Source organism: Syngnathus acus, chromosome 14 (genome assembly GCF_901709675.1).
Source record: "Syngnathus acus chromosome 14, fSynAcu1.2, whole genome shotgun sequence".
NCBI lineage: Eukaryota > Metazoa > Chordata > Actinopteri > Syngnathiformes > Syngnathidae > Syngnathus > Syngnathus acus.
This window is the reverse complement of record NC_051099.1, coordinates 4122953-4149756: the sequence shown is the minus strand read 5'-3', so window position 1 is coordinate 4149756 and position 26804 is coordinate 4122953. Positions and strand designations below refer to the sequence as shown.

The following is a 26804-nucleotide window of genomic DNA, read 5'->3' as shown; positions in this document are numbered from 1 at the left end:
TTCAAGACCGATTCATAGCTGTGACAAAATTTTAGAGAACATTTGGAACATGATGGAAACTGCAGAACGAGCATCATGTTGCCACTCTCAACTCTATTTTATTTTTTCCGACACCAGTGTTTGCGAGTTGCCTTCAAGATGTTTCCCTGTCACGGATGTAGTCAGGGGAGATGACCTTCATCCACATTTTTGTTGAAAATCACACATGTGCACAGTGTGAACACAACCAAAATTATTTTAAATTTGAGCAATAGATTTTTCTTTAATGTCTGCCATGCCCAGGCAGTGCTGCAGGGAGAAACCACCTCAGTTGTCTCTCACGAGGCAAGAAATCACACATTAAGGTGGACGCTGTTTGGGGAAGGAGCAGGATAGGGGGGGAGGGGGGGGGGGACATAGGTGGCAGTAAAGATAACACACCTTCACTTTGCATTAGAATGGATCCATTTAAAAGCAACATTAAAATAAGAAATAATCAAGTTAAGAAAAACACTGCAAAAAGGTTATTCTATTTACATACAATGATTTTCTTGAAGATGAGTTATAGCTTTACAGAAATTAAACAAAGTCTCTTTTTACATTTCAGCTTCACTATATCACAAGTCATCCCCTTAGTCGGGTTTACTTCCGCACGAGGCTGGAGGCTTCCAAACCAAAACGCTCGTTTGGGAGGGTCCAGTCGATCGTCGGCTTGCTTGTACACTCACTTTCCGCTTGGGGGCGCTAAAGCACCAGAAAAGAACCGGACACCATTCTGTCTACTTGTCACTTTGGTGTCTTGGAGGGGTTGGAAGAGATCTACCTCATATCCTGGGTCTCTTTTAATCCCTTCTTGCGGATCAGCCTCAGTCATCGCTGTCCGACAGGGCCTCGTATTGCTCTGACAGCAGAGACTGCCACACGCGCTGTTGGCCCACTGGAGCTCCAGCAGAAAGCGGCTGCTGTGGCGCCTGCTGTTGCTGCTGCTGCTGCTGCTGCTGCTGCTGGCTCTGAATGGAGGGGGAAGATATTGACGTGGGTGGCGTGCTGCTCATTATGCGCATGGTCAACGGGTTGTAAGGGAACTGCATGGACCCTGTCAAAAGAAAAAGAACATTTGAAATATGTGCACAAATGACAGCATGCTTTAAAAGGGCGTGATGGACTGACTGACTGACTGACCTGCCGATGAGGGTCGGTCATCCCAACTCCATTGCGATTGGGCTTGTGCTTGTCTGTGATAGTCTCCCTCGGAGTGTACGGAGGACACAGAGGAGGGGCGATCCCCTCCCGAATAGGCCTGACCCAGGTTAGGAGACTTCGATTTACGGCTGTTTGCTTTGCCCTGCTTCTGTTTCGCTGTGGGTTTGGTAGAGGAGCATCATGTTAGTTTTTTTTTTGTTTTTTTTCCTGAAAAACGTGTAATGATAACGCAAATAGTCCTGGGAAAAATGTAAAAAAATATATATATATATTTTATCCATTTCTTTGTAATTACCAAAAATATTTATTGAGATGAATAAAGAATAAATAATGAAACTTAACCTACCTATGCTCGGCGAAGGATTGGCCTCCTGGCGGGTGTCACCGCTCGTGTTGGATGCGTTGCTGATGGCACCTTGGTGCTCCTCCGTTCGGTCCTCCAAGTTACTCATTAAGGCTTTCCGGATTATGTCTTCTAGGCCCAAGTTATTGGCGGGGTCACTGAAGGAGTGGTTCCTAGGGTTGATGTTGCCTAGGAATCGCAATACAACAAACTACAATAAGAAAAGTCGATCCAGACCAAAGAAATGGTCTTTGTGTCAGCTCACCCGTAACAATATAAATGGATTATCTATAATGGTCAAATTCAAGTCTATCTTTGCAACTTACTGGAGCTGGTAACAGCAGGCAAGTTGAAAATCTCTGTGCCTGGCTGAGCATTTCCTGAAAGGGAGAATGAGCTCGTGAAAATCCCCCCCCAAAAAAACCATGCAAGTAATAAAACACGGTTGATGAGCTTGAAGACGACAACAGTTTGTTTGCACGCAACCAAGACAGGAAGCCCCACTTACCAATGTCAGAATCACCAACACCAGATGTGGAGTTCAACTTACGAAAGATCTCCTGCTTTTTGGATTTCACCATAGGTGAAGTGTTCTCTAGTTTGGTGAAGAAGGAGGGCAGGTAACTGACACTGCCAGGGGACCGTGAGTCATTCCTTGAAATTGAACAAACGACCAGACATGGATTCATTTTCCTGGGTTTCAAGAGCGTGCATCTCATCTGTCCAGCTCTCCAACCTGATCTCAGAGGTATCCGTCTCTCGCCTTTGGGGTGCAGGCCCACCAGTCTCCTGCTTATCCATGGTTTGGTAGCTCTGTGGCGGTGAGATGGGTTCATAGTTCTCCATCTGTCTGCCACCTCTCTCTGGAGACTTACCAGGTCTGGAAAGTGGGGGACAAAGATTGAGGCAAAGTGTGACAATTATGGATGATAACTGGCTCGAATTTCTGTACCTGGATCTGGGTTTGTCTGCAGCGTTCTCCGGGGAAAGCCTGCTGGAGGGACGGTGATGGTTTGGTGCCTGGATTTGATTTTCAGGGCTGTAGCGGCTGGGACCCTTGACTCGACTCGACGAAGACGTGGGTGGCATCGTGCTCTGGAATGTGGCAGAGGCTGACGAGGAAACTGCAGGAGGGTCTTGATTGCGAGCAAAGTCCTGGGTTATAATGTGCTGCGTAGCACAGAAAGAAGATCACAAAACTAGGTCACTTTTGATCTTTACTGTCAGTCCACTTTCCGTGATGTCACGAGTCATTTCCTACCGAAATGTGGTCTGCCAAGGTCATGACCCGATGCGTCTTGGGGATTTGAGAATAGCTGTCAGCCTGGGACGTAGGGGGCTGCTGTGAACTGGGCTGGGGCGGATCTGCCGAAGGCCGGTATCGACTCATGTCGTAAACCCGCATGGCAGCTAATCAAGTTGAGGAGCAGAGCAGTTGTGGAGTGAGTAAAGCAAAGCATCGATTGGACTCAAGTACTTGACAGCATATTAATGACCGACATTCACAAACAGAAGTTGCCGTCATGTCATCGAGATTATTCTGGCTCTTTTTTTGTGAGTTGTTATTTTTCTCTCAAATAGATTGAGTGGATTATTTATCTTTTTTTTTTTAGTTTATTTTCCATAATATTCTGATATCCTTTTATCAGACTTGCAAAACAATTTGGCTCGCAAACCTTCTGAAGGACTACTAGATCCTTTCTTGACATGATATATTGACATCACTTATGAAAAATATAACTTTGTCAAATGTCATCTTGAAGGTTTTGTTACAGAACAAAAAATGAAAGTGGCTGCCTGTGTCCCATACCTGCTGTGTGCTGCCCCTCGTCCGTTTTTTCCTGTTGGGAACGGACTGGGGAACTAGCAGGACTTATCACTTCAATGGCTCCACCACCAGTATTGTCGTATCGGTTTGAGGACACTGGTTGGTTACAAAAAAAAAAAAAAAAGAAAATGACCGAATGTTTTATTTATCTTTCTCAACAGACAATAAACTTTTAACTTCTCATATACTCACAGCTACTCGAGGAGTCGGAGCTCTGAGAGCCTCGCTCTCTGGTGTCTTTTTCCGAGGCGATTTGCCGGGTGATGATGACGTCGATGAAGTTAGCCGCCGTGATGGTTGTTTTTCCACGGGTTCGAAGCTCTTCCTCAATGCGGGACTTTGAGGTTTGCGGCCCCTTATCCTTAACGCCAACCCCCTCGGGGTACCCCGGGTGGGGCTTCCCTCCTGGCATAGCACCGTATGGTGCCGATCGCCTGTCGGGCTCCTGTTGCTGTTCCGTGATGCTCGGTGCTCTCCGAGCCGCTGAACACATTTCGTCATCGCGCTCGTCCCGTTTATTCTCCTTCGCTTTGGCCACGTCCACGGGTGGGGCCGAGGCTGCGATATCCACCAAAGCAGCCAGTGCGTCAGCTGCCGTACTGTAGCGAGAGTTACTCTGGGTCGATGCTGTTGCCGCTGCTGAATGTGGCCTAAAAATAAAAGGAGTTCAGAAAGAGATTTTTAACCATTTATTTGAGATCCGATCAAGCAGGTTCGACTTACATTAGAGAAGTGATGACGCTCTTGCCCTGAAAGATGCTTGGTCGCTGCTGAACAACCACTTCCTGCATTCTGAGTGAAGGGGAAGGAGAATGCCGATAGCCTCGGCTTCCTGGTTGCTCAACTCCACCTGATCAAAAATGACACGTTAGAACAATGTCAACCATTTGGCTGATATTGTGGGTGGTGAGCAGAACAAGAACATTCATGCTAGTAAGGAAAAGAGCACTAATTAAATGTAACTTTAATTGTAAATAAATGCTCATCTAATTCATTCGCAACTACTCACTCCCACGAAGATAATCGTTGGCTCGCTCTCTTTCCCGATCCCGTTCGCGCATTTCTCGATCCCGCTGCTCCCTTTCTTTTTCCCGTTCCTTCTCCTGTTGCTCACGGTCACGTTCTCGCTCCCTCTCCACACTCGCGGCAGCGGCGGCTGCAGCAGCCAGGTGGGCTTGGTGACCTAAGGGTGACATTACGACATCACACACAAATAACCTTCCCGAATTGTCGTAGAGTCGCATATGATTAAAAAGCGTCTGCTTTTGACTGGACCATTTAGGACTTTTGTTTACACTTGGTCTCTGATTGGGGAGGGGGGGCTGACCTTGGACACCCCTGTGCAGGTCTGCACGCCATGAGAGGTGTGAAGGAACACAAGATTGTGGCGAGGAAATTAAGGAAGGGCGTGTAGATATTGGGGAGGGAATCCTCACCTGGCGATATGGAGGTTGGGTTGAAAGCCCTAGTAGTGAAAGGGGGCTGAGCTCCAGGGAGGTAGGCGATACGTTCCAAAGTGGGAGTACCTGTTCCCCCAGGGTGAGGCAACAGGATAGTTGGAGGCATCTGGGCTAGATCAATTATCCCTTTTACAGACAGAAGCAAAGGGCCAATGGTGAACAATCAGAACCAAATCATTTCTTTCGTAGCACTGCATACACCCACCATCTGTCAGTGCTCCCAAATACAGTTTGGCAATGCTTAGGTAAGCAGGGCTGCAACCAGGTTTAAAGATGGCCAGCCTCAATGAGGCACTATTTGAGTCACACTTATCAATTGTTAAACAAAAGTGCAGCCGCAAAGCAAAATGTGTCGAGGTCATTTGCTTCTGGACATCTGCAAAAGCTAGCCACGACTACGTCACAGCATCACAGTGGGGAAAACTCCAGCCCCTCCCAACCGGGGGTCTCTTCTACAGCTAAGAAAAAGGCCAGCCGGTGGAAAACCATACCTCGAGCTCCAGCTGGGTACGGGATAGAAACAGGTTGTTCTCGTGGCGACACCCCACGGGCCAGGTCGGGCCGAGGGATGACTTGCATCTGCTGAGAAGTGATGTAATCGTTGAGGATGGTCTGCCGCGTGTTCTCCATGGTGTAGAGCTGGTATGTGTTGTGGTAGCCAGTTGGAGACGGTTGCCTGGGAAACATGAAGGCTGCAACACAATATAGAACACAAGATTCAAATTTAACTTGGTTTTCCCAGCACCAAACAAGTGCTTTAAAATAATGTGAAGGGCAAAAAAAAACAACTAAATACCAGGATCAATCACTCGGTGGAAGGCAATACTGGGGTCGAGGTGTGGAGGCAGGTGGGCTCGGTAGACTTCCCCTGGAACAACCGGCCTGTGGTGAGGGTCAAAGGGGCTGTGAGAAGCCCTGGGGTCGCCTCCCGCTACTGGGGACTTGGCTGGGACACTTTCTCTCTGAGTGGGTGTCATGGCGTTCTTTCTTTCATGTGAACTAGATTTTGTTCCTTTGTGGATGAGAGGGACACATGACATTTGTATCATATGCAACATACTATTGACCAAACTGAAAATATAGGTGACAAATACCATCTGACGAACGCCCCAGCATGGGTGAACCTCTGGTCACAGAACTGGTGCTGTAGTTCACAGGGGTCCGACGAGCGTTGGCGTCCTCGTACATGCCTGGGCTGAGCTGAGATTTTGCAGCTTCCTGGTGTGTGGAGCGCAGGACTGAGGTGGTGGAGTTAACCACCGAGGTGTGGCGCACTGCTTTGCTCTCCTCGTACTTGCTTCTTTCTATGACCTCGTGTTGGGGTAAGCTGTGGGAGAGCTTACCGGGACTGGTGATTAGGGACTTAACATTGTGCTTGATCGTAGGCTGGTTCAGAGAGTGAATCTAGGAGAAACATAGTTCATGGTCAGAAATGTTAATGTGGCAATTGTTATCAAATAAAAATAAAAAAAGGGAATTAGAGATAAACCCATCCGCCATTTGAAAATGTCTAACCTGAGACATGGAACCCTCTATGACTCTCCTGTCCGATAGGTCAGGGGTCTTTCTGAGATCCTGGCCAGACTGGTCCTGTCTAGGGATTTCATGAATGGAGCGCCCAGTCTCCTTAATGGTGTTAACTCCCTCATAGGGTTTTCCTTTGCCAATCCCCCCATCAAAGGAGCGGATAGGTGGGCTCTCTCGTTTAATCTGTTTCCCGTATTTGATAACATCTTCGTATGCTTCTGCGGCAGTTCTTGGTGTTCCTATGAAGAAGAAAAAAAAAAACATGGTCGTCGTGCCCGACAGATAGGGAGATTGGTCGTTTGTTACCTTGCATGATAGAGCCGGTGATTATTTGTCGGTCTTTAGAATCTCCATGGAGGCCTTCTCTGGGCAAAGCTCTGCTAATCAAACCTGAATGCAAAAAAACAGACACTCAGTCACAGTAATACAGAAACTGCACTTTATAATTAATTTGTAAAATAGCATCGGAGCACCTTCAAATGGAGCTCCTTCCCTGCCAGGGTGGCCTCTGCTGATGGGCACCTCCATCATCTCATAAGTCCGTTTCAAGTCATGGCTAGTTCTGGGACTACGAGTCGTTTCCCTTGGGTTTTTGATGGCTTTTAAAACAAATACGATGTAAATTACATCTGTGTATTTGCTCACACACACTTGTTTATTAACCTGGTGGAAGTACTCACCATCATAAGAGAGGATGTGACCACTCTTGCCTTCATAAATAACATGACCTTTAGCCAGCTGGTCCCGAGCCTTGTCAGAGTTACTCAGATCTTCTGTGGCTAGTTTTGTGATGGTGCCCTTCAGCAGGTCAGCAGCAACAGTTGATTGGGAAAGGGCTGGTGTGCCCTGAATATGAAAAAGAAAAAAACAACAATAAAACATAATGCAAGCGAGATCAGAAGGAACACATTGGTCATCTCGTGTCTTCTTTACCTGAGTGATTGATCCTCTGAAAGTGAGGTTCTCACTCATTTTTGATGGATGTCCTCTACCATCGTGTATTGTTGAAACTGCAAAAAAAAAAAACATTAACTTAGTCCTTACAACAGTTTGCCAATTATTCCAAATAAAGTCTGACAATGGACAGAATTAGAGATATGTAACTGGCCTACCAGACTTGTTGGGATCTTGGTGCCGAGGCAGACCCAAAGAGATGGAGCCCACTGTGTTCTTACTCCCGTCAGGCCCGTAAATGGCATGCGAAGGCAGGTATGTGCCCGGGGTTCCCTAAAATGGTCGAAAGATAACCCACGATCAAAATGGACATTTTTGAAGAAGTCAGAAATTGTTGAAAAGGGTTGAAAATATTTGAATGTGACGTAAAATATGAAAACATATATGAAGGCAAATCTTCTTACCTGAGATATTGAGCCTCCGTGAATGAAGGACGGTTTGTCGGTGGGTTTGGTGGTTGGAATGAGAGGAGGCGGCGAGGGAATGTTAGGAGGTCGACTGGGTCTGCCGAAAGCCATCCGGGGTCCCTCTGGCAGACTCTGGATCAGCTGATTGGGGGCTGGATGAAGGACTGATGGAGAATATTAGAAGAGGGGGGAGAAAAAATGGTGACTTTCGCTGAGTTTTAGATGACTTGCAACCTTTGATTCAAATTGTCATTTAGCAAATTCCATTTTGTGGTAATGGCTCAAACATAGCTTCATGGAATGTCCTTGACAATGCTTTTTTTTTTTTTTTTTTTTTTTTTTAATATACATCCATTAGTTGTCTTCCACACCATAATCAATCAAATGTAGGAGCCCATACATACAAGTTCAACCTCGTCTCATTGCAATATTTAGTCGGCTCCATCATTGTGTGCCAGCCAACATTTAGCTGACCAAAGAGAGAATATGGTGGCTAATGCAAGAGTTGCTCTAAGTGCATTTTCCCCCACACTACTTTCACAGCTCCAACCACTGCAACACTAACTCCTGCTGGATTGTGATGTGGGAAAGCTTAAGTGATGCTGGCTGCCACACAGATACTGCATAGTGCACAAAAGCATGCCTCTGTACATGTTTTAGTTTTGTTTTTGTTTTTCTTCCAAAATAACTGCCAGGCTTCTTGCAACATGAATCGCATCATGTTGGTGATCCACATAAGACGAGGGGGGGGGGAAAGATCTTCGGGTAGAATGTTCATAAAACCTTGAGATGTTGCCTCTCAACCAGTATTCCACATATGGTGTTACGACATAGACCTCCCAATCCCATGGTGCAAGAAAACAATTGCACAATGGAACGAAAACCAACAAGTCAAACACACATGCAACTATCATTATGGGGGAAAAAAAAACAAAAAACAAACACCATCTAAAGTTTTAAACATTATGACTTGACTAGCCAGCCTCACATGACACTTCAAGTTCAACCTGGACCCAGCAGACAAGATCTAAATGCAGTTACGGTACAGGGCCATGGTCTGGTCTCAGAATTCAGGATTATGAGACAGCAAATGTAACATTTAGAAGAGTGAAATGGAACCGCATGTACTGTCCTCAATTGCTGCCTCGCCTAGAATTTGGGGCTTCAAAAGCACCGCAGTATTTCTTCAATTTTAACATTCTAACACATAGCTAAAGGCAGTTAAATGAAGATCATTTCATCCGTGGAGTCACTCATTCGCTCTCAAAGACATATTTGTGTCTTTTCAGAGTCCACTCACTCAATACTAGGTATTTATTTTTTTAGAAAGTCAGGGTTAAAAAAAAAAAAAAGTCTTTATATTCCTGGTACTGTGTCTCACAAGAGTTACACAGTATTAGCGGGAGAAAGTGGAATGGTTTCGAGGCATCTGAGAAAGCAGGCGAGGGAGGGAGGGAGGGTTAGAGAGGGAGGTGAAGATGTTTGCTTTTACCTGGCGGCACATTGTAGCGGAAAGCATTGGGGATGTTGGGGTCAGGTTGGGGTGAGGACCTGCTTAGATTCCTGGGGGACAGTCTGTAAGGAGAGCCTGGCCGACCAGAAAGGGCATCTTGGTCCAGTGCCAACATCATGTCATAAGGATTGTAGGTTAGGGGCTTACCTGCAGTACACAGGTATAAGGACAAAGACGACCACTTTTATATAAAAAAATAAAAATAAAAAAAAGGAGAACTCATTGCCCCTGGAGCATTGAGTGCCATCCAGATAAAAAAAAAGGGTGCAAATAGCATTCGTGGCTACTTGCGAAAAACAGAAGCCGTGGTGTCACAGCACGGCGGTTTGCTGACAGCGGTGTCACTTTTACGGCACTCTGACTTAAGGGTGCTAAAAGCTTTGCATGGAGCTCTTCCACAGCCAGCAGAGTGGCTTCACTGCTCGTGAAGCAGCAAACATGGGTGACTAGTCGCAAGAGCAAAGGTCCCCCCCCCGCCCGCAGCCTCATTTCTTCATCCAAGGGCAATGTCAAGCATAGCACCTCGTGTTTGCGTCAGAAAGCACCTTCTTTGTGTGGACTCGGGCTGAGCAGGATTACAACAAGCAAGACCAACCCCAAGGTTTTTTGTTTTTTTTTTCGCTTCTCCAAAAAGCACAAACAAACACAAACAAGGCCCGAAAATGTGCATCCACTATAAATGGTCGCTTGCAAAAAACAGCAGGAGCACATGCAGCTTGAACAAGAGGTAGGCCAAATGGAGGCTGGTTTCGGTTCTCCTACCATCTCTGTCAATCAGAGTTGGGCTACGGGTATTGAAGGGCAATCTGCGCTCCAGGTCAGCCTGGTCTTGCCGCTGCTTCTCCTCCTGGTGAGCGGACGCGTGCGCTGCTTTGATCTGGTGTTGCAGCATGGCAAAACCACTGATGGGCACTGGATTATGGCCATAAGGTCCAGGTACCTTGTGATAGAAATAGAAGAAATGTTCTGGCAAAAGCAGCGTTACGAGAACATTTCCTACTTCTGATGTGATCACCATTGGTGGAATGGCAGCTGCCCGCTGATGCATCTGCTGGATGTTGTGCGGACTTTGCTTGGGTGAGGACACCAGGACGGTGCCGGGAGGGTTGAGCAAAGACGGCTTCTCCATGGAAAGAATTCTGCCAAAGCGACATCAAACGTGAACTTGATGTCAAGCGAAGCCTTTGTGGAAAAACCTTACCTTTGTCTTTCAGGCTCTGCTTCCACATCTTCATCAGCGCTGCAGGTGGCGCTGGAGTCATTATCCGAGTGGAGCTCCTTCAGCCTCTCGCTGTGTTCTCCTTTCTCCTTGGTCTCGGGCTCCATTTTAACCTGAACTTCTCCGGCTTTCATGTCCATATCTTGGGGTTCCGTTTTTGGATGGATCACACCAGAGCAGGAAGTCACTCTGCTCTTTTCCTCATGGGAACCAGATTCAGCCTCTGGGCTTTTCTCTTCCTTGACACGCAGGCCTCCGTATGAAGGGTCCGAGGTTTTAGCATTGCTGACCGGGACCGTGTCCTGATCGGAACTCTGAGCATCTCCAGAAGCATTTTCGGATCTCTTGCTCTCACCGCACTTGGTTGGGTCCGTTTGAGAGGGGGAAGGAGCACTCTCTGTGTCAGAGCTATTGTCACCTCCTGCAAGACGCAAGAAGGGGGAAAAAAAAAAAAAAAAACGTCAATAACTACTTCATATAATAATTGACATGTGAAAAGGTTTTGCGGTCATAGAATGAAGAGAGTACATATTCCTGACATTACATTTTCGTGCACTGCAAACAGTTTGAATAAACATCAAGCTGCTCCCACTTGAACAAACATCAAGCTGCTCCCACTTGACATTACACACCTATCTTTCCAAGAAATATCACACGTGACGGCAAGTGACAACAATGTCTTATCTTTTATGTTGTTTGCCAGATCAAGGCCGCAAAGTTACAACGAAGAGATAAAACGCTGCTTTTTTTACACCAATCTTATTAGATTGTTAATCGTATTAAAACAGATTTATCTTAACACATAAATGCTAATATTATATATATAAAATCTAATATTGGGAGAATGATCAAATGCACAGTCAGGGTGCGTCAGATCCTCAAAACGTAACTTTTTTTTTTTTTTTATCTTTGACTTTATTCTGAGCAATTGGAACTGATGAAAGCTCAAAATCAGCCATTTTATGTCCTCCCCTGGAAAGCCCTTGGCCTAGTTGAGATAATCAGTAATAAAAGTCCAAAGCAAAAATGTCATAGCGTGTGTTGAAAGCCAGCACATGCATTCCATCATCTTCGGCTCTAACCTTCACTGTCGTCTGCATTGTCATCATCGTCATCAGGCGAAGCCGTGGTAAGACCTTCACCTTGAGACCTATCGGCACGAGCCCGCCGTGTGTCCTGGATATCAGAGTGACTTTTTGTATTTGGACTTTCAATGGCATACCACACCAGGTAACAAGAAATGAGTTTACCTGTTTATGCTGCTGGAGTAGATTATCCAGATTGTGTCGTCGCTTGTAGTTGAAATAGAAGTTTTTGCACTGCGCCTCACTTTTGGTGCCCACCATTTTGGCGATGGCCGTCCAGTTTCGCCCATGCTCGACTAAACCTGATGGAAAAACAACAGACAGAATCCAGATCCAATCACGTGATCGCAACTTGGGGCTGATGATGTAACTTTAAAAAATGTTTTATCAATTATCAGGAAATCCCTAAATAGAACGCTTTGTTTACAATAGAACAATTATCCTATAATTCGATTCGTTTTGCCCAAATTATGAAACAGCTTCTATTGTCAAGTTCCCTTTTCTCGAGCCAAATTTCTTTCCACTCTGGGAATTAATATAATTCCCAAGAATGAAAATAGGAATAAATAATGCAGCAGACTGCAATTTTTATTGGTAAGGGAGATAAGAATTCACTTGCATGACCGGTTAGGGTGGCAAAGCACATTTACTGCACGTGATTTCCAAACCCTCTTAATTGTACAACGAGCAAAGGTTAACAGGTTTCTTGAGTCGATGGACTCTACGGAATTCATTACAGGTCTGAAAAACACACTTTCATTCGTGCAAATTATCCGTAAAGCTTCTGATTCAGTCAAAAAAATATATATATATATGCTAAAATGACCCAAAAAGAGGAACAGTAATACATTTGAATGACATATGGCATATTGTTGTTCACTGTATGTGAACTTTAATAAATGATAGTGATCCTTGCAGAAAACGGTCACGCTCTGGTGCTTCAAGGGTGGCCTGAATAGATGAATTTCCAAGACACCAGCTGAGCAGTCCGGCTAAATAAATGTCATCAATAAATAAGACACCCCGAAACCCTTCCTGGAGCGCTGACGCACTTGCACAAGCTTCTTTTTGTGTTGGGGGAGACACACACACACACATTCATTCTTGCGTGGGTTCGCAATCACGTTCTGTCTTGCGGGAGATTTTGAAACGGGGTAGGGCACCTTTCACGCAATCACGAGGAGTGTAAAGGGGAGTGGGGGGGGAAAAAAAAAAAAACGTGAAAACGCAAGGGCCGCAGAAAGAAGTGAAAGACGGTGAGATAAAAGTCAATCATCTTTACCTTTTTTGGCCACCTCCATTTCCTCCTCGGTCCAGCGAGAAGTTTCTCCAGTTTCACCAACACCAGCTAAATGAGAAAGCAGAGAGACCCAGCCCCATTAGCACTGACAAGACGAATAGACGGGAGCGTATGGGTGCAAGGGAGAGAGAGAAAGAGAGAGAGCGGGAGAGCAGACAGAGAGGCTGTCCTCTTTCCAGCCGGCTTCTTCTCATGGCCTCTAATCTAATAATCTGTTTACATTCACAAGCTGCTGAGACCTACTCCCTCTCACTCCCACTGTCGCTCTAGGTCATTCCCCACCTCGCACACTCACATTCGCACTTTCTCCCTCCTTTCCCTGGAGCTCCAAAAAAGCCATCTGCCTCTATAATCCACAAGGGGAGGTCCTTAGATGATGTCGAGCCAGACAGTAGAGACTTTGGGGAATGGCCTTGGATGGAGGCTAAAAGATACAACAGCCATGCTGTCCCAACCCTTGGATCGTCATACAAACAGACGCACAGACTGATACAGACTCCCACTTGCCTTGACATGGCTGCATAGTTCGTCACGCCACCCCCCACCCCCCACCCCACACACACACTCGTGCACACAAGCCAAATTCACAGAAGTGAGTTGCTACCATTGAAGTGAACTCTGGCTCAGTCAGTGTCGACTGAAACTGTGTAAACATAAATAGAAGCAGATAAACCCTTGGCATTTACAGTGCGCTCGGTGGGGGCAGTGGAGGGGGGGCAATTATCATTGCTTGGATGGGTCCAACCAAAGTCGTCCAATCCGGCAATAAGTTTCATGAATCACATGCAAGTCTGCTTGACTTTGCTTGGGCCTCCAGTGGCAAAAGTCACATGTTCTCCCCGTGACATGCTCTGCTGGGTGGCCATTGATCTGAGCTATAAAAACAGGCTGGGTTTCTGCCTCCAGCAGATCGTCTCACCTCACGACACACTCCCCCCCCCCCCCACCACTACAACTTCAAACAAAAATATGAACAGACATGCCCCCGCAGACTTTGTGCTTCTTAAGCTTGTCTGGCACATAGTTGCTTTCTTTGTGCTGCATTGTGGTTGCTGCAAGCGCCACACAAAAATCCCCCAAATTATTCACCGTGAGAGATTACAGGTGACACGTGGAACACGGCCAGAGGGCTCACGGAACGCACGCTAATTAATCACCATATAGGACAGACCTTGCATAACGTTACAAGATGTGGAGCTCCGGCAGACAGTGAAGGGAGCAGATGTCCAAAAGTCACACAAGGGACTTCCAAAAACATTGAACAGACGATACCGATGAGTCCCAAAACAAGATGAACGGAATAAGGTCCTGGATACCTGAGAAGCGATGCGGTCACCCGTTGGAGTGACGACCTTATGAGGGTGAAATTGAAGAAGTGTGACCGAGTAGCGTAACAACAGCTCGAGCAGCGCACTGCCATGGTGATGGATGGACAACACTGCATTCAGTGTTGTGTTGACTTCAAGAAAAAGACAGCAACCCAACGTCTGCTGCCATTATTCACACCCTCACATTTGCTCCTGATACTCGTAGAGTTTACTCAAGCGTGTTCACCTTTTGTATCCAGTGACGCTACTGGAGTCGGCGGCTTGCTAGGTTCCTTAATGGACTTCTGAGCTGTGTCAGATTTAGGGATCTGCGGAGGATCTGGCACGGCAGCCTCCGAAGCAGGGGGAGGTGCTTCCTCCGCCGCCATAGTGGCAGCCTCATTGGCCATGGAGCGTGTGGTGATCCTTCCCTTACGTCGGCCCTGGCTGTTGGCGGTCTTCCTGCCACGCGGCGTGTTTTGCTCCTTCCCGTCCTCGTCCTCCCCACCGTCACACTTGTCTTTGTCCTTGCCAATGTCCCTGTGGTTTTCGAGGAGGAAAAAACAGCTTTTAGAGACTGCTTGGAAAGAAAATCGAGCCCCGGTCGACTCAGCAAATACAGGGCCTGCACTATCCCGCCGTGACATGTTTATTAGAGGCTCAAAAGACAATAAAACCAAGAATTTATGCTTGTGTAGTATGAACACGAAAAAAAAAAGGGTATTTTTTCTGGACTCTGGAAAAGCACAATGCAGTATTTTCCCAAATCACCTTGACTCCTCCTTTTCATCTTTCTCTTCCTCGTCCTTCTTTTCTTCGTCTTCTTTTTTCTCAGACTTCTCCGATTTGTCCTCTTCGTTTTTATCTTCGGACTTCTCTTCTTGCGCGGGGCGTGTTATTTGCTGCGACAAAAAAAAAGAGGGTTAAGCAAGTTTGCTTTTAAACAATATAAAACATGCATTTATTTGTGGTTCTTTTAAGGTGAATCCATTGCTACGAATTTATTCAGTACCTTCCCACCACATACTCTTTAATTTTCTTTCTTTGCAAACAAAAAAATAATCACCCGCCTGCCAACACTACTGTTGTCGATACCTTCAAGCACTTCAGTGGATGGCATCAATTATTCAAGCGTTTGGTAAGAAGTATTATTCTCGTTCCGTCTCATTCAGTGTTTATGCCTACACGAGCGTTTCCCCACTTCAACGCTCAGTTGTTTTTGTGTCAGATGAGCACGGCAGGGATTTGTTTGAATCCAACAGGGGAACTCTCTTGAAGATGTGTGGTTAACAACTAACGCCCTTGTCGACAGACAGCTTCATAGAAGCCATGACTGTTGGTTGGGAGTGATGCATATTTCATTTCCAAGGCGATTCTGTGAAAATCTTTTAAATTCTGTTTCATGAAATGAAAAAAAAAAAAAAAAAAGTAGTAGTAGGCAAGAGAAGGAATCCGGACTCCGAAACTAAAAATGACATCATGCACAAGGATCTCAATACTTTTATATTGTGAACAAAGCCTGGCCATACGTTTATGTTTTTTGGCCAATCTTCAATTGGTCCATTAGATAACGAACCACGAGAGATACCTGGACATTTTCAAAGCGACGTTGGACACTATCGCAGCTAGCAGATTGTCGTGCTGGTTCTTCAGAACAACATTGCTTTGCTCTGTATAGAAGCCCGGTTGCTGGGACTGCAGGTTAATATATAACTTCGACTACCACGTTACCTTTCGACTAATTTCCTGTCAATAAGCGCTTCTTTGCTTTGGCACTTGGCAATTGAGAAATATTTTGCAGTCTGTTCAAAGACGGAGATGTTCTCGCAATACTTGTTCTTCAGTGGGATGCTGTTTTGGTTGGCTCAATGAGTGCTCATGTGTTTGCTTTGGAGGCCATTTAAGAGCTGTGGCATTCCTGCTTCTTCTCCAACGGGTCTGTAAAGGGCCTCGACACAGATGTTAGACAAGAGGAGACTCTGTGGTGATGTGGTTGTTCAGTATTTTTAAATGAAGACCTTTCCGAGCTGGACTGAATATTTTTCACTTTTGCTGATTCACATCTTCTGCTTCTTTTTGGAAAGTATGTCATCACAGTTGAGTCTTTTGTAGCGAATAACTTATTGCAACTAGCAAAAATCCAAAAAGGAGTGCCTTAACGCTCATAAAAAAAGAAAGTACTGAATTTCAGAAATGATGTGCGCTGAAAAAAGTCGAAAGCGAGGAGAATTTAAGGGTGTTATTTTGACAATATGCATTTGCAAAGTTGTAAACTATTATGATGTCCGATTTATCGATAAATATTCAATAATCAATAATCCATCAGCTGATAAAGACGCGTCACAATCACATCAGTGACACTCTGATGAAGGCGGAAGAACCCGCCGAAACATGTCAGGTAAATGAACCTAAAAACAATTTGTTTGATATAGAAGAACCAGTGAAGTAATTGAAAAAGAAAAAACAAGATGAACCTAGTACAACTATATTCAATAATCAATTCATTATTTAGGGTCCTTGATTGAATTAAAATTGTTCAAATGCTCGAAATCTCGTCTTCTCAACAGTAAATATGATCAGATTTCTAGGATCACTCACGCAAGTAGACTGAACTTTGTGTTGATTAAAAAAAAAAAATGCCAACATTCGCTTTCACTTTGGAAAACAATGAGCAACATTTTTTTCTACCGGACATGTTATGTAATTATAATTTGTGCCAAGCATAACTTAAATAATATTGAAGAGGACCCCCCCCCCCCAAAAAAAAATCAAACAGGTCAGCGAATCATTCGAGATGACGTAATATTAAAGCAAATTTCACTCAGGGAGCATTCGCCACTTTCGCAATAACTTGAAAATGTTCTTCTCCAAACTCCTGTTGCAACATGAGCACGCGCGACAACATTTCACGACGAGCCCCTGGTCGCATATTTCCTAGAAAGTCGGTCTAAATATAGCTAGGCTGGACTTTCAAGAAGCCACAAGATGTCTGCTGTGAATTGCCAGAGCAAAACAAAACCTCCGCCATAAAAACGCAAGACAGGAAATATGGTGATTGGGTGTGTTTTTAAAGCTAGGAAAACATACCTGCGAGCTGATTCGTTGCCAATAAAACGCTCTATGCTATGAGCCACAATTTACTGGGGCTGTAAATGCGCCTCTAACCAGTGCTTCCATAGCTGTGAGAGAGGGGCAGGACAGCACCATAGCAGAGCTCCTTAGAAGGGCTGCCGGGCCAAGGCACTGACGCGGATATTCCGGGAAAGCGTGCCATCAGGCCACTTAAGGGGCCAAAAGAATTGTCCATCTCACATGAACGCACTAATCTATGCCGGGTCATTCAAGGTAATCCCATTCAAGCAGTCCTCTTTGATTGGCACTCGCAGCAGCACGGAGAGTTTTGGGGCCTGTCAGATGGTTGGACTGTACCAACTGAGCCGTTTCACACAGGGGGGAGGAGGAACTTTCTCATAAGAAGCGTGGAGATGAGGAAGTGGAAAACAAGAGCGGCAGCACTCGGTAGATTGGCAACCAGCGGCGAGTCTGTCGCGTGAGTGTTCGACCTCCCTCCTAAATTCAACGTGTTCCAGCGCATTTTTTTTTTTTTTCTCCACACTTCCTGCCCTTTCAAAATAAATGTGTTGCAAGTCTAACTGAACTTAAATTCACTCGGTTTTAATGGAATGGAATTAGCAATGCATTATATCTCCTAGCAAATTACATTTTAAATAAAAAATAAAAAAAATGGCTCATCAAGTTGTGTTAAGATTCCAAATGAGCTTGTAAATTTCAGAAAATAAATAAAAATGTGGATGCATAACAGACTACAAAGTCAACACCTATAAATATTGTAAAAGTTGACATTCAATCCTACGAGTGCAATAAATGCTGCCTTGAATCGGAAAATCAGTCTTTATGAAACCAAATACAATTATGATACATTTTAAATCCATTCAGAATCAAATCAATCCAATCACACTTTGCGTCTATGTCATCGTCATGTTAATGCTGCCATATTATCAGTCAGTTACGACATGGGCGAATAAGAAAAACATCGGCGGGATTACCTGGTTCCTTCCCCTCCGTCTCCCGTAGTTGCGTCTCACCAGCGTCTTGTAATTGTTGTTCTTCTTGGCCAAGTAGTAGTACAGAACACAGTCAGCAACACACTGAAAATGAAAGGAAAGCAGGCACACATGATACTGACTCTCAATTATTCAAGCATGGGCTCGGACTCCATGTCTCTTCTATAAATGTCCCATATGTGTAATATTAACTGTCTCTTGTTCACCTTTCTTTCCAGATAGGAAGCGATCAAGCCAAAGTTCTTTGGGTGCTGGACAAACCTGCCAAAAGAAAAACAATCATAGAAAGAAGAAATGCGACACAAGCAATAGCGCAGAATCTCAATATTTATCTGTGCATTCAAAATCATTTCATCATTACTCTGCGACATCCTGTAATAAACCCAAAACAAACTCACTTGTCTTTGAAGATTTCTTTTTCGTGTTCAGTCCAAACATTCATGAACTGTCGGGCTTTGTACACCTTCATGGGGTCGTCCATCAAGCCGTTCATGTTGATGAACTTCACTCGCCTTTGCTCCGAGTCGTACATCATGGGAGGGATGACTGACAGCTGTCTCATCTGTTTTTCATTGTTCTGTGGAATCATAGTAAGTTTCAAATAATACCAATTGAAAAAAATAATAAAGATGAATACAAAGTCGTTGTATTGATTTGTATTTTAGCTAGCAGTATGCAGGTCATAAAAGATGACACATAATTAGTCAACACCACACTAATACAAAAAATAAAAAATAATGACGTTACCCACCTCCTGCTCAGAAAGACCGTCAATAATTTCCGAAATCTCATGCTCGCTTCTAGCGATTGTCGCAGAGAGTCCTGTTCCTCTCTGGCCAACCCTAGAAAAAGGAAGAGGCATTAAATGTGTGAAATGACATTTTCTTTTATATTTGTTTCTTGGAGATCACTTGTTGATTTTACACAACATGGAAACTCATCTGGTTGTGATTAAATCCTTACATGAAGCTTACATCGAAGGACTTCTGGACACAATCTAATTTCATGGCTGTTCCATGATTGTTTTAGTTGAAGAAGCCCTGTGCTACATATTATTTCTCATTCAACTACACAAGGGGAGATTATGTTTTATTCAAATGTGTGGGGATGTGGCAACCATTAAGCCAATCCAATTTAAAGCAGTCCAGCAATTTGTATTCCCCAAAGCCAATTATGTGCTTCAGTCGGTATGAAAACATCTCCACCCCTTTCTTGTGAATACGACGACACTGTCGGGAAGGGGAAGCAAAGCCCCAGATGGCAAAAAATGGGTGTATTGTTAAAGGTTAGCGAGTATCTAAGGCTTTTCACCTCTGGAAGCGCTCCTGCTGCTCTCTCTGCTTCCGGATCTCAGGGAATTGCCTTTCATAATACTCCCGTGTTCGGCTCTCCTTGGCTTTGCGCCTGGGATTGTTCTCCATGCGCTCCACCTTTTTCTCCCAAGCTTCCATCAGCTGGTCATAACGCTGGCAGATCTTCTGTTCCTGAGGAGAGGCCATAAAAAGAAATCAAAAGACTGCGCCGCGGGCCTTAAAAATGGACAATGACAATGGAAAACAATGGAATGAGGCAAACCGAGTGCAGGGTAAATGTTTTTTGTGTACATTGTGAGCAAGGTTTCGTAATCTACACGGCAAAAATACACTGCTTTAATATAATGTCCATTTGTGAATTTTCCAAACTGGAGCCAGAAACAAACAACTCTCTTGGCATAAGGCCGCAAATTCCAAAAGGCTGTCATAGTCACTGAAGCATTCGGGTGCTACGGTAGAGAAAAGGACATCCATGTGATGACTTTCCGACATAATTGCGTTACTGTTTACGGACAAGGGCAACAGTTGTGGAGCCAAAGCATTCCTCTGTATAGAAACAAATTATTTGTCGGGTTTCGTGGCAACTTAACGATGACATCAATTTGTCCAAGCGTTTGGTTTGAGACCAACTAAAACAAAGCAAGCAAAACAAATACAAATAGAAAAACCCTCAGGGAGCACATTTATTACACTAAATCAACTGGAATTGCCTTTAGCACTCCCATAACCGCAAAAAAGTATGAGCATAGACAATGGACAGATGGATGATCAGTAGCTTTGTTTGGAACTACTAATGGACTCAGACGGGCAACATTTAATTGTGTGAAGGCGACGGCCTCCATTGACTATAATTTTCAAATTAGTCATGACGTCAAACCCGCTGTGCATTTCTATTTAAACATGGAGCTTTTGAAAATAGTCATTTAAAATGGGAGGAGCCATCAGTTGTGTTTGGCAACTTCTAAGAACAGTTTGGAGCACAAGCATGTCATGTCATTTCCATTGACCTCATTGCTCTTGTGTAATGCCGAATCATCCAACCAATTTTTATCTTCCAAAAAAAGTCTGGATTTGTTATGAGAAAAAAAAACCTGGACTTTCCAAAAATGCTTAACAAAAGCAGACTTGCTTACCCTTTGTTTACGAGCATGGTTCCGCCTCTTAAAAAATAGAATCAGCTTCTTCCTCATGACCTGATTGCTATAGGGAGACAACACATTTGTTATTTTCGGTTTCGTTATGTTGACGTGGAAAGTGACTTTGTTCGTGTGCTCATAAAAATACTCGAGAAGATTAGACTATAAATTCTCAACAGCCAACAATGTTTGTGGGCATACAGGTTGACACAAAAGGTGCCGATTGTTGGCGAATGGTAAACATTTGAAACCATGTCTTGCAAGGTGCCGATTGTTGGAGAATGGTAAAAATTTGAAACCATGTCTTGCAAGGCACATTAGATAAGTCATGGAACACAGTTTTTTTAAAGCACAAAAAAGTTACACAGTAACATCCAGTCTTTCTTTGACTATCTCTGTGAGCCAATTTAATCAGGTGACTGGACAAATCCGATTGCACTGAATGGTCACGTGAGTTTTATCAGACGGAGATTAACGCTTTCACCAGTTGAGATCTTTCCTATTACACATATGTGTGCTTGTATTTCGTTTGTGATCATAACGAGGATACTCACGTTTTTATGTTTTCGTGGTAGACTTTTGTGTCTGACGGTTGATTGTACAGCGGCTAGGCAGGGCAAATAGAAGAGAAAGTCAGCGTTAATTATTCACATGGTCATTTCTAAATTACTAATGAGCTAGAAATTACAAAGTGTTCTGTCATACCAGTTCAACCTTGGGTCCGAGGCCTTCCAGTATCTTGTGGGCCTCTTCCGCTTTTTTCTAGAAGATTAAAAATACAGAGCAAGCAACATTACGTGAAGTTAAATGATCATATAAACAACTATGTCACAATTTTTTCCTCAAATTGCAAGGCAATACCGAGTGGGAGAGGTAAAGCTATTTGTTTTAAATGTCTTTTTTTTGTTTTTTTATATGGTCTCTCTTTATCTCTGATTTGCACACATCGTGAGAATGAGCATCAGAGTGAAATATGGTCTCATCTATTTTTAAATAGAATTTGTGGTCCGGGCAAAACGACCCAAAACATGATAACTCGGTTGAGATCTGCGACACAAAAAAAGCTTACTACTAGACTTGAACAGTCTAAAGGGTTAACCGCTGGCGGGGAAGAAAGGCGTGTCTGCCCACAATGTCATGTGACAGATATGAACTCTAGTAACCTTTCCGCCTGATCAGCTCAAACACACAGCAGTCTGTCAGTGCGCTTCATTTCAAACTTCTTCATGACGGATAAGATCGAATTGAAATAAATAAACATGAAGACTGATTTTTGTTTTCTTCTCTCTCTTAAATATCACGTTTGTTGATAAAATGCAGAAGGTATGCCAGTGCCGCTTTGTCCCAGAGTCAGTTCGTAAAGGTCAAATCTGTGGGCGGGTTAATACGTCTCGGTATTCAAAACATGACAACTCGCCCTGTTCTCATCGTAGATGATTTGGACTATGCTGCGGTGTTTATGTTCCACTGGGGGAGGGGTCACTGGCTTTTCTGGCTCCACAGGCTTTGCTGCTTCCTCCTCCAGTTGTTGCTAGGAGACAACAGTGACAAGAAAAAAGGAGAAAAAACAAAACAAAACAGCACGTTCAGAAAAGTACACCAAATAAGACAAGACCAACACATGCAGCAATTGCTTTCCCTTCTGTCCTGGTATGATCTTAACCTCTGACCAGGGCAAAACATGCATGCACAATCAGCAAGGGCAAAACACGCATGCACAATCAGATTACTCACTCACGCATGCTGGTTGAGGTATAAAATGCAAAAACTCAAAAGTTCAGCCACTGAGGTCATGCTGATGGCTCCAGACAAGCTGAACTGATGAATGTTTGGTTGGTCAATGTTTACAAGCTAAAGGTTATGTACGCCGACAGGTTACAGGGTTGAAATGAGCGGTTCCTGAAATGCATCAATTCAACCTTTTCTCTTTCACAGCACAGTTGATCTGACATTCCCATCAAATGAGGGACAGTTTCAAAACCGATAGCAAACCGGATTTAATTAAAACGGGTAGATAATATCATTAAAGTCATTTATTTATGCTTGCTGTTGAAATAATATATATTATTGCTTATTCAAAAATAATTGGTGGTAAACACTCAAAGGGAATAAGGGTGTAGAATACAAATGACAGATTACATCACTTTTTTCATCTGGAAATATTTGAGTGCTTTTAAACTTGCATTGAAGAAGACACAAGAAATCCAAGTGGGCAACTAACTTGCTTTTTCTTCAACTTGAAAATTTGCTGCTCCACTTTAGCAATCTCTCTGTCCACCCGGTCCATACTCTGAATCAGCTCCTCCTTGGATAGCTTGGAAGGAGACGTGTCATGTTCTTCCCCAAGGTGTAACGTAGGTCCTCCTGGGGAAGGGCATTCCACTTTCACACTGAAAGGCGACTCCTGGGGAAACCCCAAGAAAAAAAAAAAAAGACATCAACTTTATTGAAAAACACAGATTGCAGAATTGTAACAGACATCCCGAACACAACAAAAATAAATCATCTTGTTGCACAACTCCTTGCAGCTGCAAGAGAAAAATGCAAATCCCCACAGGCATGAGAACCTTACCTTTTTCACCTCAACAGTGGCTCTAAGGCTATCCTGTAGTGTATTGTGCATGGGCAAGAGAATATTCCCAGCGGAAGAAGAGGTACGAGTGATGTGGGCCTCAGAAATAGAGTCCATGCGTGGGCGCTTGGTCTCCAGGGCTTCATGTTCAGCCTGAGTAGTGATGGAGTGAAACTGCTGTTCGTAACCATGCCGTCTCTCTGGAGGCCTGCACAACAGGGGGGGGAAAAAATGCATACATTAGGTGCATGAATCTGATCCAATAGGTGGATTATATTGTATGAGGGCAAAAGTATTACCTTTCGGTACCAGGGTGGAATTCCGATAGTAAAGATGGTCTTCTTCGACCCTGCGGATCTTGCATGTGAGTACGATAATCTGGGACGGAAAAATCCTGAAAGCAACAGGATATCACATATGACATATCTTTGGATGTGAAAATAGAATTATTGATACTGTGAATAAGCTTACAGCTGGAATGACCTCATCTCACTTTTGTGTTCTGACACAATATAGGCTACAATAGACTTCCTGTTCACACAAACTAGAACGTACATATAGTCATAAGAAAACAATCACTGGAAAGCAGTAAGGAACATTTTGAAATCTGCAACAATGAAATCGTTAAATAAGAGCATCTTATTGAGTTACATTAAGCCATGCACATATCATACAATATATTATTGAAACCAGGGGCGTACTAGCTTCTGGGAATTTTGGGAGAGCTCCCATATGGCCGTTCAAATAAGAGTAAAATGCTAAGACTTTTAGTCGAGTAAAAATTAATGAGACAAAAAAACAAAAAAGACATTTACTGCATAGTTTTCAAAATATATATGTACTTTTTTTTTTTAACAAAATCGAGCATTTCCTGAAGATTTACCACAAATGCAAATAATTATAAATATTAATTAGAACTTATTCACCAGTTGTTGTTTTTTTTGTAAAAATAAACTGAACACAACAGTTATCAGCATTCCATGACCTCCACGAAAACCTGAACAAGCAAACGCAGTTACAGGAAATATTACCAAACTCCACTTTTGTTCCAGATCTAAGCAAACAAGACTCAAAACGTTCTGTGGAAGTAAGCTTCTACGAAACCAAGCCTCCAAAGTCACTGGGACATGCGTCCAATACTCACTTTATTTATTTAAACAAGGACAAACAACAGAGTGGATTTTAAATGTAACATAATCAGCTATAACAATCCAATTTATTTTTTATTTGCACGAGTAACAGCACACAAATACTAAATCATATTACGTTGCAGAGTCACAGGGTAGATAATATAATTTGGACGAAAAGCACCACGACACAAAAGATTCTACTGTAAGCCAAATTCAGCAGCACAGTCTTACTTGTTGGTGCCGCGTGCCGCTGAATGTGTACTGGACAGAATGGGATGGGTAGCGGCTCTGCTCGCTGCTGAAGCTCCCCTGGCTAGGGGGATAGCCAGAGCTGCTGGACATCCTGACTCAGTGCAAGTGGGCCGCTTCTGCTTCACTGGAGGCTGAGCTACACCATGTTACAGGATACAAACCACCTATAGGCAGACAGACAGCAAAAAGTCAGATTTAGATGTTTACAAGCCAAATGATACACGGAACACTGATGAGATAAAGTCCATCTCCTGTGTGGGAGAAGAATGGATTTAGGGATAGAACTCAATTATTCTTGATCATGCTCAATGGAGGCTTCGGAATCAAATTAGAACCAGATCCAACTGCCATACTTAGACTTTTCAAACATTTCTGATCTTGGAACAAAAGCCGTATGAAAAGAAACGCCTAGATTTAGTCTGCAGCTGCAGGGCACAGGAGCACATGTACGACACATCGGCCTTCCTGTGGGTGGGAAAAGAACACAGCGCTCTAATTGAATTCACTTCATTTGATATCAGCCTAGATTGAATTTGTTTGTCAGAAATGTATAGAGAGCAACAGGATGTCCTTCAGCCTGTCTAATGTTATAACCTTCCCTTCATTCCAAAAATGTTTGTGTGTTCATTTTATAGGGTGTTTTCACACCTATAGATCAATGGGGATGAATTTTTAAATGGAAAAAGGCGTTTCACCCAAAGTTGTTGGACATGGACAGAACGTACAAAAATAGTTGTGTGTGTCAGTTTGAAGCATCTCAGTTATTGTGTCAGTGCCAGACGTGTCATTCTGTGTCAGACGTGACGCAGCAAACGACAAGAGGAAACTAGGCCATTTCAGTGTCAGACTGTGTCCCAGAAGAAGCACACAACATGGATATTGATGGTCGTGATTATGACACAACACAAAGTAGACTTCAAGATCACTTTTTTTTTGGGGGGGGGAAGGAATAAACTGCTTTCAATACGGCAACTTTTTCCACACACGTGCCATAACAACAGGGTAACAGAAGCTTTGAATGAGAATTGTTAGATATTAGTGTGCTAATTCAGGATATTTAAGGTGTCATTGGTGACCTGCTAGTTCCACATCACATCTCACCCAAAGTCAGCAGGGTTATGCTCCAGCTCAGGACAGGACAAGCGTTATTAGAAATAAAAAAAAATCAATGGATAGATGTCAAGTTTGCGCAACACCGCACTGTGCAAAAATTCCATCGGCTGTCTATTTGCATTAACTGGAATGTCCAACAAGTGTATGTAGTGTTAAAACTGGAAAAGCAAATTGTTTCAATGATGCACCGCAGTACCTTGCTTGCAGATTCCCCATTCATTAGCCTCAAACAATACAAATCCTTTGCTCTTCCTTGCGACTTCCTGCTTCTAAAACGAGCACCGTCCTTTTAAACATTAAATTCAACCAATTATAACGGGACATGCTAACCGCTTCAATAAGATGCTGACCTTTCACGTTATCAATAAGATCTTTTTCACGTTATATTTTGAATTGTGCTCACTGAAATCACTTTTAGTGGTATACGCTCAATCGTTGAAGTAGTTTGGAAGTCACGAATGGTGCGCATATTATGTTAGCTTTAGCCATAGCTTCTCGGTGACGTTTTTAACTGCTTATCATTAGTGTTTAAATTTAACCCCCTGTCGCAATGCTTTACATGTAAGTGACATTGCAAAATGTTTATAGTCCTACTTTGATAGCATACTCATTACATCAGTCGCTCATTTGAGGGGGTGGCCCCACTACCAAGCATATCGCAAGGCTCAAATAATAAATCACCAACAAGCGTACCCGATTGTAGATCTCCAAAAATACGAGCAGGATATTTAAGGCGCTGTTGTTGTTGTTATTGTTGTTGTTGTCGCTAGCAAGCTAACTTACCCGTATTTCACCTTTGAATTCGCAACCACGTCGCCATCTTGCAAAGCAGATTTTCATCGTATACCAGAGCCCTTGAATCGGATATACCTACGCATATTGATTTGCCCAAAAAAGATTTGCACTCACCTCATATTTGGAGAGTTCACCAAAGAAGGGGCATGGGATCGGTAGGAAGGAACGTGTGGAATTGTTTTAAGGAAATCCGCGGGTAACGGGCAGTGAACGCTGGGCAGACTACGCTGCGCTGCATTTGTCGCTTCATATCCTGACAGGTCAAAGTAGACTGCCCTTGTTT

At 43.7% G+C, this 26804-nt stretch overlaps 1 protein-coding gene across 4 annotated transcripts; it reads right to left on the bottom strand.

The window, feature by feature from the left end:
- Positions 1–594: 594 nt before the first annotated feature.
- On the bottom strand, positions 595–26775 carry ncor1 (nuclear receptor corepressor 1). Of its 4 annotated transcripts, none has more exons than XM_037270476.1 (46): positions 26636–26775; positions 24593–24777; positions 23531–23625; positions 23232–23439; positions 22881–23063; positions 22077–22190; positions 21365–21421; positions 21214–21266; positions 20657–20723; positions 19522–19694; positions 18962–19052; positions 18609–18787; positions 18417–18471; positions 18193–18294; positions 14897–15027; positions 14373–14665; positions 12801–12866; positions 11684–11820; positions 11516–11609; positions 10416–10854; positions 10230–10353; positions 9977–10154; positions 9194–9361; positions 7699–7865; positions 7453–7567; positions 7274–7350; positions 7021–7186; positions 6814–6939; positions 6647–6730; positions 6329–6579; positions 5908–6217; positions 5610–5825; positions 5305–5505; positions 4790–4939; positions 4363–4536; positions 4077–4203; positions 3546–4003; positions 3336–3449; positions 2787–2935; positions 2478–2695; positions 2262–2405; positions 2034–2179; positions 1852–1905; positions 1529–1714; positions 1162–1338; positions 595–1075 (listed from the first exon to the last, which is right to left on the bottom strand). In XM_037270476.1, exons 2-46 carry the CDS (start codon positions 24701–24703, stop codon positions 846–848), a joined length of 7158 nt encoding a protein of 2385 aa, XP_037126371.1. In that variant the 5' UTR covers positions 24704–24777; positions 26636–26775; the 3' UTR covers positions 595–845. The 4 variants fall into 4 exon arrangements, with proteins under 4 accessions (XP_037126371.1, XP_037126373.1, XP_037126374.1 ...); XM_037270478.1 differs by having other exon boundaries at positions 6838–6939; XM_037270479.1 differs by having other exon boundaries at positions 9194–9289.
- Positions 26776–26804: the final 29 nt, after the last annotated feature.

Coding starts and splice junctions, on each gene's coding strand:
- ncor1 (XM_037270476.1), bottom strand. CDS start 24,703: ATGTCCAGCAGCTCTGGCTATCCCCCTAGCCAGGGGAGCTTCAGCAGC. Junction 18,788..18,961: donor ACGGTCTTTCTGAGCAGGAG/GTGGGTAACGTC, acceptor ATGATTCCACAG/AACAATGAAAAACAGATGAG. Junction 1,906..2,033: donor TGTTGGTGATTCTGACATTG/GTAAGTGGGGCT, acceptor TCTCCCTTTCAG/GAAATGCTCAGCCAGGCACA.